This window comes from Scyliorhinus canicula, chromosome 2, assembly GCF_902713615.1.
Source record: "Scyliorhinus canicula chromosome 2, sScyCan1.1, whole genome shotgun sequence".
Taxonomy (NCBI): Eukaryota; Metazoa; Chordata; class Chondrichthyes; order Carcharhiniformes; family Scyliorhinidae; genus Scyliorhinus; species Scyliorhinus canicula.
This window is the reverse complement of record NC_052147.1, coordinates 41,481,144-41,499,049: the sequence shown is the minus strand read 5'-3', so window position 1 is coordinate 41,499,049 and position 17,906 is coordinate 41,481,144. Positions and strand designations below refer to the sequence as shown.

General features: G+C 49.7%; 1 protein-coding gene across 3 annotated transcripts in view; it reads left to right on the top strand.

The window, feature by feature from the left end:
• Positions 1-8,961: 8,961 nt before the first annotated feature.
• Positions 8,962-17,906, top strand: part of pole2 (polymerase (DNA directed), epsilon 2) — a 49,673-nt gene continuing 40,728 nt past the window's right edge. The window contains exons 1-3 of one of the 3 annotated variants that reach the window (XM_038776442.1): positions 8,962-9,293; positions 16,322-16,422; positions 17,407-17,482. In XM_038776442.1, coding sequence (XP_038632370.1) covers positions 9,148-9,293; positions 16,322-16,422; positions 17,407-17,482 — 323 coding nt within the window. In that variant the 5' untranslated portion in view covers positions 8,962-9,147. Of the gene's footprint in view, positions 9,294-9,551; positions 9,599-9,802; positions 10,000-16,321; positions 16,423-17,406; positions 17,483-17,906 lie in introns of those variants that run through there. The other 2 variants (XM_038776462.1, XM_038776451.1) reach the window with 2 other exon arrangements.

The window sequence follows — 17,906 nt, the reverse complement described above, 5'->3', positions numbered from 1 at the left end:
AATTCCTCCACACCGCAAAACTCCTTAACCTAACTTACAATAAGGATAAGTGCGTGTTTAGCACCGACCGTCTAGCCATCCTCGGCTACGTAGTGCGTAACGGAGTGATAGGCCCCGACCCCGAACGCATGCGGCCCCTGATGGAACTCCCTCTCGCCAATACCCTCAAATCCCTTAAACGCTGCCTGGGTTTCTTCGCTTACTACGCCCAATGGGTTCCCAATTACGCCGACAAGGCCCGTCCCCTCATTCAGTCCACCACCTTCCCGCCGTCGTCAGAGGCCTGCCAGGCCTTTAGCCGCATCAAAGCAGACATCGCAAAGGCCACGATGCGCGCCATCGACGAGTCCCTCCCCTTCCAGGTCGAGAGCGACGCATCAGAAGTAGCTCTGGCGGCCACCCTGAACCAAGCGGGCAGACCCGTGGCCTTCTTCTCTAGAACCCTCCAGGTTTCCGAACTCCGCCATGCCTCAGTGGAAAAGGAAGCCCAGGCCATAGTCAAAGCTGTGCGACATTGGAGGCACTATTTGGCTGGCAGGAGGTTTACCCTCCTCACAGACCAACGGTCAGTAGCCTTCATGTTCGATAATGCACAGAGGGGCAAGATTAAGAATGACAAGATCTTACGGTGGCGGATCGAGTTGTCCACGTACAACTACGATATCTTGTATCGTCCTGGGATGCTCAATGAGCCTCCTGATGCCTTGTCCCGTGGTACCTGCGCCGGCGCGCAGATAGACCGCCTCCGCTCCCTCCACGCGGACCTCTGCCATCCAGGGGTGACCCGTTTCTATCATTTCATAAAAACCCGCAACCTGCCCTACTCCATCGAGGAAGTCAGGACAGTAACCCGTGACTGCCACAGCTGCGCAGAGTGCAAACCGCACTTCTACCGCCCCGAGCGCGCGCATCTGATCAAAGCATCCCGCCCCTTCGAACGTCTCATCATAGACTTCAAGGGGCCCCTTCCCTCTAGCAGCCGCAACATTTACTTCCTGACAGTGATCGATGAATACTCCCGCTTCCCCTTCGCCATTCCCTGCCCCGACATGACCACATCGACCGTCATTAAGGCCCTCCTCTCCATCTTCTCCCTGTTCGGCTACCCCGCGTACATACACAGCGATCGGGGGTCCTCCTTTAGGAGCGACGAGCTGCGTCAATTCCTGCTCAGCAGGGGCATTGCCTCTAGCAGGACGACCAGCTATAACCCCCGGGGTAACGGACAGGTCGAGCGGGAGAATGGTACCATCTGGAAGACCATACTACTGGCCCTCTGGTCCAGAGATCTCCCTATTTCCCGATGGCAAGAGGTTATCCCCGATGCCCTACATTCTATCCGCTCCCTCCTCTGTACCACAACTAATCAGACACCTCATGAATGCCTTCTTGTTTTCCCCAGGAAGTCGTCCTCCGGATCCCCTCTCCCGACGTGGCTGGCCGCCCCTGGACCCATCTTGCTCCGGAAGCATGTGCAGGTGCACAAGTCCGACCCGTTGGTGGAACAAGTCCAGTTACTCCACGCTAACCCGCAGTATGCGTACGTGGAGTACCCCGACGGTCGGCAGGACACGGTCTCCCTCCGGGACCTGTCACCCGCCGGCGTGCGGCCCTCCCCCCCTTCACCACAGACCCCCCCTGTCCTTTTTCCCCCAGCACCCCACCCAGGCCACCCCTCCCCCATCCATGGCATCTCCCCCACCAGCCCGGGTTACGGAGACAGTTCAAGGACCATCGCTCCCGGAGTCCAGGACATCAGCTGAACCACCACCATCGGCTGAACCGACATCACCAACTCCACTGCGGCGGTCTGCCAGGACGTCACGGGCAACGAAAAGGCTGATCGAGTCCATTTGACTTCAACACCACCATGGACCTTGTATGGACACTATGTACTGTTGCTAAATGTCTGGGCCAGTGGGAAGCCAAGGATGCATTTTTTTTCCTTCTCTCCTTACTACTCATACCACCAGTTCTCCCCCCCCCAGCTCTCGTTGACACCCCCCCCCCCGGCTTCTTTCTCCGCAAGGGGTGAATGTGGTGGTATGATTAGCATAGCTGCCTGCCATTGGTGCAGAACACCGGCTTACCATTGGCCCTGGTTGGTCATGTGCCTCTCGACCGGTTGGTTGAGACCAGTCATGTGACGGCTCCCCGATTGGTTGCGAGGCTGAGTTAACCCTGCCTCCAGGGCGGGGTATAAATACCCAGCACTCCCGGCGGTCGTCCTTCTACTGTAATCGACCGCAGGGCTAACATCTAGTAGATTAAAGCCATACTTTTGTTCAGCAACTCATCTCGCGTTCAATTGATGGTACATCAGTGAGTTTGTATATTCTCCCCGTGTCTGCGTGGGTTTCACCCCCGCAAACCAAAGATGTGCAGGTTAGGCGGATTGGCCATGCTAAATTGCCCCTTAATTGGAAAAAAAAATAATAATCGGGTACTCTAAATTTTAAATAAATAAATAAATTACTGTATTTGGTCTGTCAGGTATGGCACAATCCCCTTCTGATCTCACAGACTTTGGAAAATAGAAAAATAAACGTTCTATTGGTTTCTAGTGTAAACTACATCAGGACATTCTCAATCTTTCTGCCTCTGAGGCCCACGCCATGTTATACAAATTCTACAGACTGCAAGTAGCACAAGTATTTTTCTGCATAAATATTAGTTTTCCATTGCAAGAAGAACATTGATTGTTCTCATATATTTCATGCAAAGTAATTAAATATTTGTAATTTGGAGGGTTTTAAATATTAATTGGACAACAAATTGCTCACTGATTGCGGTATTTTTCCACTTTCAGTGCAAATAAAATTGAAATTCAAGTGGCTATCTTTATATGTCCTTAACGTTTTGAGGGTTAATGGTGACTTTACATAGTTTACTCAGACCTCCACCTCTGCGATGTTCTTCAGCCCTGATGATTAAACTTAATAAAGGTAGTTCTGTATCTTCCTTTCGTGAGTTTGATAGATTTGAAGTTGCTTATCTTTTGCTTTTGCGACAATAATTCCTGCTCTTCATAATTTATTTGCTCCCAATGAACTAGCTCTATTAAATGTTCCGTAAAGAGAACATACTACATAACCTGAGATGCACCAGCTAGGGATGGACATATAAATGTCAGCCTTGACCACATTCCAAGATTCAAAATGAATAAGAGCCATCACCTGAATAGTGAGCAAAGTGCATAATATTGCAGTTTCGAATGGGAAAACATATCAGATACCCCACATGGATAAAAAAAACCCATCAGGGCCTTGGTTTAGCGTCTTATGGGAAAGATGAATTATCTGACAGAGCAGCACTCTCTCAGAATTGCACTGAAGTCAGATGATCTTTTCCTTATCAAGATCATCCCTTTCCCCAAAGTTCATCTTCTGGCATTTTCTGCCAGAGGGCAGGTTCAACGCAACACAGAGCACCACAACCAGAGGTTGGTGAGGAGACAGGTCCTGAATCCACCCTGTGCAGTAATCTGATCCATACTGACCATCCAACCAACCACCCTCCAAGGCACTGCTGCCTCACAATGCCAGGGACCTGGGTTACATTCCGGTCTTGTTGGACTGTATGTGTGGAATTTGCACATTCTCCACGGGTCTGCCTGGATTTCGTCTGGGTGCACCGGTTTCCTCCCACAGTCCAAAGAGGTGCAGGTTGGTGGATTGGCCATGCCTTTAATGTCCCTTAGTGTCCAAAGATATGCAGGCTAGGTGGGGTTACGGGGTTGGAGCGGGCTGAGGTAGAATGCTCTTTCAGAGGGTTGGTGCAGATGGGCCGTGATGCGACCATCAATTCACTCTGAGGCACGAGTTGGAGTAAACTGTGGCTTTAATCGGCTTACAACTGAGCCTGCCTGCAACTGTGCTGAACTGAGGGCGGTCTTGCAGGACCGCAGCACTTATACTTCCTGAAGGGGCGGAGCCTAGGGCGGAGCCCTGTACATGCTCCTCATCTCCCCCTGTGGGCAGAGCCGCGCAATGGCTCACAGATGGAGCCCACAGGGACACAGTAATTTACAGTGTAAATGATAGTGGTTACACATTCACCACATTCACCCCCTGTTAAAAAATCAAGTCCAGCGGGGGTGACGGATCTACAAGTTCAGTCGGTCTGGCGCCCGGATCGTGCGTTGCGACCGGCGAAGCACTGGTGTTGCAGCCGTTTCGGATGGCTGTGGAAGGATGTTCGGTGCGGGTCCGGGGGTGGACTCCGGGGATGGCTCTTCCTGAGCTTCATTCCTGCGGACTGGTGTACCGGGTGGAAGGGAGCGCGGGAAGCAAATAGGTGCGGGGACGCGGGGCGTGGGAGGTCCAGTGGGGTGTAGTGTGGAGGGTGTATCGGCGGTAGTGGTGGTAGAGCCTGCGGGTGACAGGTCCCGGAGGGAGACGGTGTCTTGCCGGCCATCGGGGTGTTCAACATACGCGTAGTAGGGGTTCGAGTGCAGGAGCTAGACCCTCTCTACCAGGGGGTCGGTCTTCTGTGTCTGGACGTGTTTCCGAAGGAGGACAGGGCCCAGTGTCCTCAACCAGGATGGAAGCGAGGCCCCCGTGGTAGTTCCCCGAGGGAGGACAAATAAGCGATCATGAGGTGTCTGATTTGTGGCCATACAAAGGAGGGACCTAATAGCATGGAGCGCATTGGGGAGGATCTCCTGCCAGTGGGAGGTCGGGTGATTCCTGGACCGTAGGGTCAGTAGGACGGCCTTCCAGACCATCGCGTTCTCCGTCTCCACCTGCCCGTTCCGCCTGTGGTTACAACTGGTAGTCCTGCTTGAGGCAATGCCCTGGCCGAGCAGGTACTGACTTAGTTCGTCGCTCACGAAGGACAAACCCCTGTCACTGTGGACTTAGCTGGGGAAACCGAACAGGGTGAAGACGCTGTGCAGGGCTCTGATGACCGTGGGGGTGGTCATATCGGGGCACGGGATGGCAAAAGGGAAACGGGAGAACTAGTCTATAATATTGAGAAAGTAGATGTTACGGTTGTTCGAAGGGAGGGGCCCTTTGAAATCAATACTCAGGCGTTCAAAGGGCCAGGATGCCTTTACCAGGTGGGCCTTGTCTGGTCTATAGAAGTGCGGTTTACACTCCACGCAGATCGGGCAATTCCTGGTGACGGCTTTAACCTCCTCGGTGGAGAAGGGGGTTGCGGGCCTTGATGTAATGGGTGAGCCGGGTGACCCCCGGATGGCAGAGGTCATTGTGGATAGCCTGTAGTCGGTCGTCTTGCGCGCTGGTGCATGTGCCGCGGGACAGGGCATCTGGGGGCTCATTGAGCTTCCCAGGACTATGTCGTAATTATAGGTGGAGAGTTCAATCCTCCACCGCAAGATTTTGTCATTCTTGATTTTGCCCCGCTGCAAGTTGTCAAACATAAAGGCAACTGATCTTTGGTCGGTGATGTGGGTAAACCTCCTACCAGCGAGGTAGTGCCTTCAGTGCCGCACGGCTTCCACAATGGCTTGGGCTTCCTTTTCGACTGAGGAGTGTCGGAGTTCCGAAGCGGAGAGGGTTCGGGAAAAGAAAGTTACCGGCCTGCCTGCTTGGTTAAGGGTGGCAGCAAGAGCGACCTCTGATGCGTCGCTCTCCATCTGGAATGGGATGGACTCATCTACCGCACACATGGCGGCTTTGGCGATGTCCACCTTAATGCAGTTGAAGGCCTGGCAAGCCTCGGCTGACAGTGGGAAGAGTGTGGCCTTAAATAGTGCGCGGGCTTTGTCCGCATACTGGGGGACCCACTGGGCGTAGTATGAAAAATATCCGAGGCACCTCTTGAGGGCCTTAGGACAGTGGGGGAGAGGGATTTGTTAGAGGGGGCGCATACCGTCAGGGTCGGGTCCTAGGACCCAGTTTTCCACGACGTAGCCGAGGATGGCTAACCTGGTAGTGCGGAAACCGCATTTCTCCTTATTGTAGGTGAGATTGAGTTTTTGGGCGGTCTGGAGAAATCGGTGGAGGTTGGCGTTGTGGTCCTGCTGGTCATGGCCGCAGATGGTGACGTTATCCAAGTACGGAAAAGTGGCCCGCAGCCCATAGTGGTCCACCATTCGGTCCATTGCTCGTTGGAACACCGAAACCCCGTTCGTGACGCCAAAGGGAACCCGGAGGAAATGGAAAAGGCGGCCATCTGCCTCGAACGCCGTGTAGTGGCGGTCCTCCGGGCGGATTGGGAGCTGGTGGTATGCAGACTTCAGATCCACCGTGGAGAATATGCGGTACTGTGCGATCTGATTTACCATGACTGCAATCCGGGGGAGGGGGTACGCATCAAGGTGCGTGAACCGGTTGATGGTTTGGCTGTAGTCAACCACCATCTGGAGATTTTCCCCGGTTTTGACGACCACCACCTGAGCTCTCCAGGGGCCATTACTGGCCTCTATGACTCCTTCACGCAAAAGATGCCGGACTTCAGATCTGATAAACACCCTGTCCTGCAGGCTATACCTCCTGCTGCGAGTGACCACTGGTTTGCGGTGAGGTTCGTGAAGAGTGGAGGGGGTTCGAATTTCAGAGTTGCTAGACTACATATAGTGAGTGGGGGAAGGTCCGCCAAAGCTGAGTGTTAGGCTCCTGAGGTTGCACTGGAAATCCAGTCCTAGGAGGAGAGGGGCGCAGAGGTCTGGGAGCACATACAATTGGAAATTAGTGTAGTCGAAGCCCTGTATTGTCTGAGTCGCAGTAGTGCGCCCCTGTATTTGAACTGAATGCGACCCCGAGGCGAGGGAGATTGTTTGCTGTGTCGGGAATATCGGGAGCGAGCAGCGCCTTACCAGATCCGGGTGAACAAAGCTCTCAGTGCTCCCGGAGTCGAACAGGCCACGGTGTCTCGTATCCGTTGATCCGGACGGACATCATGGAGCTCTTGAGGTGCTTGGGCCGCGACTGGTCCAAGGTGACTGCACTGAGCTGCGGGTAGTCGGTGGCGTGGTCGGTGGTGCTGGAGCGGCCCCGTGATGACTGTCCCGGAAGATCGTAATCTTTGAGTGGCGTAGCGGGTGGTGGCCAAGATGGCGGCCCCCGTTGATCGCACGTGGCGGGCGGCGAGGAAGATGGCGTCCAAGATGGCCACCCCTATGGATCACACGTGGCGAGCGGCGAGGAAGATGGCGCCCAAGATGGTGGCCCCCATGGATCGCACATGGCTGGTCGCGTGGGGGAGGATTACCAAGGTGGCGGCCCCCGTGAGTCGCACATGTTGTGTGGAGGCGGAGTCGGCAGACACGCTGCTACATTGCGGGGTCTGTGGGCATGGGAGTCGGAGGAGCGAGTGTTCGGGTTAGGGTTCGAGTTTTTGGATTTGGCCAGGCAGACCTTAGCGAAGTGCCCTTATCGCCTGCAGCTGCTGCAGCTCGCGTTGCGGGCCGGGCATTGCTGTCGGGGGTGTTGGGGCTGGCCGCAAAAATGGCACGATAGTCCTCCGTGGTGGGCGGGTGGCTGCGCAGGCCTGGGGCAGCCTTTGGTCGGGGGTCCACGATGGGGTCGCATGATCGGCTGGGAATGGAGTTAGGCTTTGGAAAGCGACCTTTACTGTGTCCTCCAGGTCCTGGGCCCCTTTTTCAAGAAGACGCTGCCGCACATAATTTGATCGGACCCCTGCAACGTACACGTCTCAGACGGTGAGTTCCATGTGCTGGGAGGCTGTCATGGCCTGGAAGTTACAGTCGTGTGCTAAGGCTTTAAGGTCGCGCAGATAGTCATCTAGCGACTCCCCAGGGTGCTGGCGGCATGTTGTGAAGATGTGTCGCGCGTTAACTTCATTCCCTGGCCGCACGAACAGGCGGTCGAGTATCACGAGGGCCTCAGTATAAGAGTCAGCTTCATCACATTGAGTAGAAATACGATGGCTCACCCGTGCGTGGAGAAGACTTAGTTTCTGTTCATCTGTAACGGAGGAGGTCGTCGTCGCAGCCAGGTAGGCCTTGAAGCACCGAAGCCAATGCAAAAAAATTTCCTTTGCCTCTGCGGCCTGTGGATCGAGTTCCAGTCGGTCAGGTTTGAGGGCTGATTCCATAGTAGTTCTTTAAGTCAATTAAATTGATGCGACCATCAATTCAACCAGAGACACGAGTTGGAGTAAACTGTGGCTTTAATAGGCTTACAACTGAGCCTGCCTGTGACGCAGCACTTATACTTCCCGAAGGGGGCGGAGCCAAGGGTGGAGCCCTATAAATGCTCCTCATCTCCCCCTGTGGGTAGAGCCGCGCAACGGCTCACAGATGGAGCCCACAGGGACGCAGTAATGTACAGTGTGAATTATAGTGGTTACACATTCACCACAGGCCGATTGGCCCCCTTTTGCACTGTAGGGGTTCTACGGAGTCTGAGTTGCTGTGATAACATACACTTGTAAATACATGTTGTGACCTGGAGGTTCAACCTCTTTCTATCACATTTCCGACCAGGAATTTCACCTGTTTTTACAAAGAACAAAGAAAAGTACAGCACAGGAACAGGCACTTCGTCCCTCCAAGCATGTGCCGACCATGCTGCCTGACAAAACTAAAATCTTCTACACTTCCTGGGTGGGTATCCCTCTATTCCCATCCTATTAATGTATTTGTCAAGATGCCCCTTAAATGTCACTATCGTCCCTGCTTCCACCACCTCCTCCGGCAGCAAGTTCCAGGCACCCGCTACCCTCTGTAAAAAACTTGCCTCGTACATCTCCTCTAAACCTTGCCCCTCGCACCTTAAACCTATGCCCCCTAGTAATTGACCCCTCTACCCTGGGGAAATGCCTCTGACTATCCACTCTGTCTATGCCCCTCTGACTATCCACTCTGTCTGCTGGAAGGATTTAAAAGCTCATCCTGTTTGGCCACATTATGAATGTAACTTCATTGGCCATCATGTCCTGGATTGGCAACTCGAACCTGGAGTTCCTGGCTCATCGGCAGGATGTGACCCACTCACTAGTTGTTAGCATCCCGCCTCTTTAATCAGCTGCTTCATAAGACCTCCTCGCAAAAGCTGCCAACCTCAAAAAATGTTCTCCCTCTTCAATTCTATCATGCTCCAGAGGGGGAGGAGACTCTTTATTGGGAACTGTAAATATTTGCACGTAAGGAGGGTGATAGTAGGCTTTTAGAACATGTAATGCTGCGGTGGACACTGAGACCCTGTCAGCTGTTTTATGAATGAGCCGCTTGGCGCTGTTCTCACGGCTGCGTTCGGCTTTGTGACGAATGCGGCGATTTGGCGCCAAAGCTGCAGGATGGCCACTAAAGTGAAGAGCAAAGTTTCAGCTGCTTTTAAAATGCACGGATTAATCCTGAGATCGTAAGTATAAACTGATTTAATTACAAGACCAACTGCTTTATATAGTTTCAATCCGAAAACGTCAACGTTAGCAATTTTTAAATGTTAAAATAGTTCCTTTATATTATAACTCGTCCCCATGCAGTTCAATACTAAAATGATACTTCATTATGAGCGTATATAAAATATAAATAACATTTTAGTGAGTGAAGTTCAATAATTAACGTGGCCAGCTGGTTTAAAATTCATGTTTTTAAATGAAATATGCAGGCTAGGCTCGGTGGGGTTACGGGGGATGCAACCCGCAAATCACAATTACTTCCAGGGTACGTTGCTCTATGTCTTTTTTTAGTAACTTCATTTCAACAGCCTTTCCGGTTATTATTGTTCAGATCTAAAATGGAGATCAATCGCAGGAGATAGGGGCAGGGATGACTAAAAAGCATAGTCAAAGAGGGATTCTTAAGGAGGGTCTGGTGGAGTATTTTGAGGAGGCAATTGCACAGTTTGGGGAAGAGCAGCTGGTAAGGGAAGCGAGGAATACATAACAGACTACAACAGGCTTTTCAGAGTTGGAGAGCTAAAAAGATTCTGAACATTGGGAGGGATGAAGCCATAAAGGAATCTAAACACAAAAGACTTTTTTTTAAATTTGAGGCACTGGGATATGAGGATCTAATGTTTCAAAGCACAGACGTGATAGTTGAGTGAGATGCTACAGTGTAAGGTATGGATGAACTGAAGTTTATAGGGGATTAAAGGGGTGGATAGATCAGGTTACAGCATTGAAATAGTTCAGTTTGAATGACCCATGTCAGTGGGTCTGGAGATGGGGCTGGGACTAAACTCAGAAAGTAGCCCACCCCAGTGCGTTCCTGCGTTTTTGCTGAAGGCTGGATCAATGTGGCCATGGTTACTTGCCCAACAGCAGGTGGCCAATTAGCTTAATGAAGGGTCCATGGGGTCAGGTTGAAGATGGCACTGGGATCTTCCAGGTGTAAGGTCAGACCCTGCTGTCTTCTGAGGCTGGTGACAGCTTGAAGGTGGCCCCCAGCGGTAGACCACACGTCATGACAGTGCTGTGGACTGGGTGGCCGTCTGGATATTGGGATGATGTTGGGTACAAAAGATAATATGTTGGGAGTGCGGGAGGTCTCCTGGTTTGCAGGTGGAGTTATACTTACTAAACATCTATTGTTGTTAGTTCCAGATTGCCAGTTATTTCAATTAGATTACCCAGCATGGAGCCGCTATGATCCGACAGCCAGGACTGCAAGCCATTGTTTGGAAGGGCTCATCCCTCCACACTAATGGCCCCATAGCTGTGGCTTTGTGGGATTTTTAATTTGTGCTGATATTGCAAATAGTGCCACCATTCTGAGGCACCCTAATGGCCTTCTCCCTACCTCATTAGCGTCCAACTCTCTCACTAGGGCTGAGCACCCTCCCACTACCCTGGTCAGTTTGGCTCTCTTAATTGGACTGGGCTCCCAGAGGCAACTTCTTAATTGGTCACCTCCGGGAAGATTGCAACTGACAGGTTGCTTCTGGCTTCCCAACCTGTAATTGAGGCCGGCTATTGGATTGTGACGCAACCAGCAAAATTCAGCCCAAAGTTTCAGCAGCAAATGGGTTGTGGCAGGGATGGAGATGGGTGATGTTTCAGTGTTTTAGTGGTCTGGGATTGGCAGATTGCAACTGCACGTCAGGCAGGTATGGAAAATGCCATGTGCAGAGCTGGAAGAACTTCAGCCTTTTTGCCCTTATCCAACAAGCTTGAGATTCTTATGTGGATGAGGATCCATTCTATTTATGTGGATGAGGGCAAACTCTGCAGGGTGGATTACCAGTGGTATGTGAGGCCATTCAAGTGGGAGGGGTGGAATTATGTATTGTAAATTGCAGTGTATAAGCACCAAAAATCATGCTTTTGACTATACTCAGTGTATTAATTGACCACCCCATCCCATTCTGTTAATACATTTCAATTTGCCTGGATTGTACCTTGGGCACGCTTTAATGGAAACTTTTTTGTGTCATTTTGGGCGTGACTGGCAGGGTGTTTCTCAACAGCCGAGTTGGCGAGGTCACGGCCTGTATATAACGGCGGTTAGTGCCGAAAATGAGCCCCCGCGAGCTTATTGCCATTACTGGCCGTCTGATTCGCCAGGCGCATGCCTCAGCATCTCACCACTAACAAGACGGAGCTGCTTTTAAACACTCACTCAGCACTCACTCAGTCAACAGACAAGCATAGCAGCGCGTAGACCTGCTCCTCGCTTTGGCAGTGCCGACTTGGCCAGGCTACTTTACGCTAGGGGTGGGGGGGGAGGGGAGGGGTGGGTTGGTGGGGGGGTTGTGGGGGTGGGGGGGTTGGTGGGGGGATGGGGGTGGGGGGGTTGTTGGGGTGGGGGGGTTGGTGGGGGGATGGGGGTGGGGGTGGGGCGGGTGTACCACAGGGCACCACCAGAGCTGTCCAGGTATGGGAATCGCATTTTGAGCAGTCCAGAGCACTGCACAATGACATCACAGGGGGCGGCAACATGGTCCTTATATCGGGTTTCCGCCTCAGTCTCCAGCCTCCGCACGGGCGCCATCAGCCAGCACTTCAATGGGTACCCCATATCCCCCAAGAGCCAACCTGTCCTTGAAGATGCCGGAGATCTTCCCTGGGAAGCGTGCACACACATGCATGATCCGGAGGTGAAGGTCACACACGAGATGGACGTTCGGGAAGTGGAACCTCGCCCTGTTAATGAAGGGCACTCGATGATGCACCGGTATGCACAAGGTGACGTGTGCCATCAATTACCCCCTGGAACTGGGGCACCTCGGCAGTGGTGGAGAATCCTGCAGCTCGGGCATCTTGGTGGACTTGATCCAGCTCAAAGTTGATATAGTCTGCTTCTGGGCATACAGAGCATCATGACCTCACGGATTGTACCCCGCTCGAGCCCTGGAATGAACCGGTTGCATAAAAGTTCAGAGCTACGGTGACCTTCGTGGCCACCGGGAACAGGAATCCTCCTCCTCCGTGAGGAAATGGCACAGGTGCCGCACTGTCTCGTTGAGGTGGATTCTCCTGCGGTACATGCTGTTTGTCATCTCCTCAAAAGACAAATGATGCCTGTACACCTTGGGCCATCACTCTTGGTTACTCCTCGGTCTGATGGACATCCAGGTCTTCAGGGTGTGGGGCAGCCCCCTGCACATGGGCTGCAGCCGTGAGCCGGCATTGTTGCTGCTGCCTTCTACAGCATCTGGCCGCTGGGTTGCCACCAACATCGCGAGGACACCACCATACATTTTGGTATCCGTAAGGAATTGGAGGAGGAGGTAGACCAGGGGTGGGCAAACTTTTCCGTGCAAGGGCCACATTCAGAAATTCACAATTTTAAAGGGCCGCATAGTATATTAAGTAAAATAATTAATATTTTAAATAGCCAAAATAAAAGGTCTTTAAAGAAAAAAAAGCACATTTATTTGAAAAACAAAGTAACTCAGTAAGTAACAGAACAATGTCAATGAGAATGATGCATCTGACTGCAGTCATTTACCAGTTTGTTGAAATCAGGTGTCAAGTTGCTTGTGCTGATCCTTAACACTGACAGAAGCACAGCCTAGCCGAGTCAACGATAAAAACGCGCGTAGTGTGGTGGATGAGTGGGGCTGCCTTGTTGGTCGGTTTAGTTGGGTGTGCGACTAATAGGAGTCCAGGTTACAAACAATAATAAGGCTTATTGTTTGTAACCTGGACTCCTATTGGTCGCACACCCAACTAAACCGACCAATGAGACAGCCCCACTCATCCACCCCACTACGCGCGTTTTTATGCGGCCCGCCAATGAGGTGCCCGGAATCATAACCGGCATTTTTTAAAAGCCGCTGAAGTAAATGCGCTTATTGAATAAACGCATTTACTTCAACGGCTTTTCCCCGGCGGCTTTTCAAAAATGCCGGTTATGATTCCGGGCACCTCATTGGCGGGCCGCATAAAAACCTTTGTCAGGCCGCATGCGGCCCGCGGGCCGTAGTTTGCCCACCCCTGAGGTAGACTGGCAATCAGTTAGGGCCTCCAACACCTGGACCCTCAAATACCCAAAGCCTCTCCCATCCTTACGTGACCTGCCTTCTCTCAGAGAGCCATCCACCAAACCAGTTGTGCTGGAAAACCTTGCTCTGCACACTCGCCCCTGGACCCCTGCCCGGAACATTAGGGTGACTGTGCTCAGGTGCCCTACCCTGATCCACACTCTCACCCTTTGAATGCAAGGATATCCCAGTACTGAAGCCAGCTCTTGAGTGTTTGATTGTTGGCTGCTGCCTCTATGGTGCTGACGCTTCTAGGATTCAGGTAAAGTGTTCAGGCATCAAAGTTTGATTGAAATCGATGCAATAATCGTTGTCTGGTGATTACAGTAACAAATATTTGCACATCAATGACATAACATTCCACATATCACACTAACCATCAAACAATAACGAAACATCACCGGTCCATATTGGTACCAATACAAAACTATATCAGCTGATTTTCGCGAGACAAAACAAACACACGGTATTATCCGTCACAGGCTCCTCAAGAGAAACAGAGCATAAGCCTGAGAATACGTTATCATGTCCCGAACTTTGTTGTAGAATTGATCTGTACATTAATATGTGACTTGTTCCACGTATTAGTGTCTTGCTCCACCCAGGAGCTGCAGCTGTGCAGGCCCTCCCACATCGCCCAATCTCACCGGAACAAAATCATGGCATCCACATATTCCACTGACGCTCAACATCCGAGTTACATTCAGCACTCGCCACATCAGCAACTATAGCAGCAGTAACCTGCAAAAGCATTACTTTGATGGCGTTAGCAGGTGGCCCATTTGGATCAATGTCACACACCAGGTTCCACAGCACCTTTTTGCTTCAAACCAGATTGCTTTCTGGACTCGTACGTCCCCCTGAACCGGGTTTCCAGGACCTAGGTAGCTTAGAAAAAATTGTCCTTCTTTCTGGCTACAGAAAAGGAAGAAACAGCAACAGTAACCTCCAGGCATCTGCAGCAGGAGCAAACAGCAATCACAACCTTCAGCTGTGAAGCTTGAGGCTGCTCTCAGTCAAAGGGAATTAAAGTGACCGTCGGCATATAACCAAGAACAGGGCTCTGTCCTGGGATTCTTTGGTTGGACAGGCTGGCAGCAGCTGTAGCCCCTGTTATTGGTATCCACAATATTTAAAGATGGTTTGAAAGCCTCGTGGACTAAACCCCCCCCCCCCCCCCCCCCCAAACCACCTGAAGTGTCCCCACCTCTGAGCACTGGGACAGCAGTTCCAGTGCCCTTGAGCTGCATGCCCAACAATGGAAATGGCTACTCACCACTTCAGTTTCTTTCAGCAGCCATTGTGCCAGCTTCATGTTTTTAAAAAGGAGTACAAAATGACACCCAGGCGATTTCCTGCTGGGGTGCCGGTTAATTCCTGGTAGGCCTTTACATTTAACTTCAATCTCGCAAATTAGATGGAAATCAATGCAAATTGGGATTAATGATATGCGTGATCCGGAACTTGTGTTGGGAGATGGCCTGGCCGCAATCAAAAAATAAACATTAGAATTATACCTTTGCAAATAATCTGTATCTAACAGGGTTGATGGAAAGAGCTGAATGTGAATATCTACCCTAGAAGTAAATACCAAGTGTATTTTGATGTAAGGATAAATTATTCTGTTGAGATACTTTTAAAGAAAAATGCGATAAATAAATATGATTCAGATAGTAAATTGTGAGTCCTTATAAATGCTTGCACAGGAAAAAAAAACCTGATGGGATGACAAGTTATTGTTGTGAATATGTATTTTCATGATTTATGTGTTTTAGTAATATGAGTTTGGGGATTGAAATTTTAAAATGTAATGCAAGTGCAAAAATATCTGGTGAGAAGCTGGTAAACTGACCTAAAGTAATCGCTATTCAAAAGGTGACCTATGTCTATTGAATAAGGTCAGAGTTGGAAGTGGAAAACCCCTAAACATTGGATGACCTACCTCTTAAGTTTCTTAGTGGAGTTGGAATATCAGTAAGGGGTTTAAATTATTCATGATGTAAAGGGATGGTTTGGGAATTGGAAATGGTTTGTTTGAATCTCTTTCTAGGACATCCCAGGTGTGCCACATTGCCCTGGCGATAGGCTGCTTGAAGTTTTTTTATGGTTGGGTTTTAATCTGCAATTTATCACAGAAAACAGTCAGCTGGGGTGCAGCTTTGAAATAGGCAATTGAAATCTGGGTACGGCGCAGTTTTGAGAACAACAGAAAGACAACTGCCATGTGCTGTGGAGCAGTAGGAGAGCGTTATCAGAAACTAAGACTGTTTTCTGATTTGGAATCGCTAAGCCAGAAAGCAGTGAGGTTTATGCTTGAGCTGGGTGCCCACAATCATGAGGTGTTGAAGGAGAATTGGAAGGATTCTCTTGAGTCAGGTGCATAGCCGAAGGACCCCAAGAAATCTCATACCCCCAGAGAATAGAAGGAACACGAAGGAGAACCAAAGTAATTTTTATTTTTAAAGTTACTGGTCTCTACCAAGGTCATAACACTGCTTCAGAAAACTAAAAGATGTTCTTAAAGTGCCAGAGCGGTGCAGTGTGGTGAGGCATAATGTGTGTTTCGACAGAGTGAGGTGATGCAGCTATGATTTCCCCGTTCTTCTTAGTTCCTGATTTCCATCATGTGCCTGAGTGGAATCAGCTAGCCATCTTGGCAAGGGAAAGGAGGGGGATTTTGGTGGAGAAATCTTGCGTGGGCCCCTATTGTTCATTGCATGGCATATGTCTGAAGAACACTTGCTGGAGGGCTTGGAGGTCACCTATTTTCTGCTGCAGAAGTTTGTTAACCTGTAAAATCCTTTTAAAGGAAATGAATGATGTGTCGTATGGATCAATTCCTAATTTCCCCTTTCTAAACAAACCACAATCTTATCTTTCCTACTGCAATAAACCATGGTGTACAATATTCAACACACGATTCTCAATTATCTACTGTTTTATATCTCAATGATCAGTAATGCCGCCAAATTTCTTGTGGATATCCTTGAGACAGTCAATGAGTTGGAGCTTGAAGATGCAATTGAACGTATCATCGATGCAATTGAAAAACAGCCACGTAAGTAATGATTGAATATTGTGAACAAAAATGCTCTGAGATCTGTTGTGGAGCAACTCTTTTTAAGAGGAATGTACTATGTTGTTCAGCCCTTGGCATTATCTTTTGTAATAGGAAAAAGATTTCACTGCATGTAATGATAATGGTTGGATTTTGGGGCATTGCTAGAATGGGTCTTTAGTGCCTTTGCCCGGGTCCGAGTTGCTTTTTTTTCTGTGCACCTGAACTGGAATTTTAGTTGTGGAAATGGGCTATACAAATGGTTGGACTCCCAACAGTGTCTCAATCCCTAACAGATTCTGAAGCTGAGCTGTCAGCATGAACATAAGCTTTCTGGACTTGGGAAATGGAGTGTGTGCAGAGAAGTATGAGTAACAGAAACCCCACAACAGCAACTTGCTATACAAAAGCATCTTTAATGAAATAAAATGTTATCAATAAAATTTAACAACAAGCCACATAATGCGATTATTAGAATAGATGACCAAATGCTTGTTCAAAGACATAGTTTTTTAACAAGCATCTTAAAAGTGGAGAGAGAGAAGTTTATGGAAAAATCACAGACATTAGTGAGGGAATCCCAGAGCTTGGGGCTCAGTGGTGTGCGTGAAACTAGAATACGAGGAGTGCAAAGTTCTCAAAAGGTTGCAGGACTGGAGGAGATTACAGAGATAGGGAGGGGTGCAGCAGTGGAAGGATTTTATGAATCTGATGAGAATTTCAAAACTGGGGCATTGTTGGACCAGGAGAAACTGTAGGCCAGTGAGCACAGGCACGATAGGTGAACGGAACTTGTGGCGGGTTAGGATGTGGCCACAAAGTTTTGGAGTTGTAAATTTTTTCAGTACCTTGAATTGGAGTCTTTAACTCAGACGATAAAAATTCATATGCGTTGGCTACCAGTGTATTCTAATTTTTTAATATCCAGATTTGGTTGTTACAAGCTATAGGTAACTGTTTGATTTGTGTGTTTCTCCTTTTCAGTGAATTGCAACATGATAGAGCAATCAATGGTGGAGGCAGCAGTCCAGGAGTGCAGTCAGACTTGTGATGAAACAATGTAAGTCAACTGAAAGATTTGTATGTTATGTTGACCAGAAATTGGGGGTGGCAATCTCAACAATTTTCTGACTTTCATGCACACTGATATACAACTTGGAAATGCCGAATTCCCATGCCATTTGAACAAAAGTTCAGTCTTTGTAATTTGGGGAATATCCATTCACTGAGATAATTGTATTTTAAGTCTTCCAATACTCCCAATTTAGTTGAGTGTTACGAGGGGTACAAAGGTGCTGAAGACCCATAATTTGGATTATGATCAGTGCCATCAACGCCTCCCAACAAAATGGACGGAGAACTACCAGGAGTAGATCACAGGACCACAAAGAGCCAGGGCCCAACCGTGGATTCGTATTCCCCCAGCGCAAGCTCACCATCATTGATGAGAAAGAAAAGAAAGGCTGCTCGGTCAAATAAAAGAG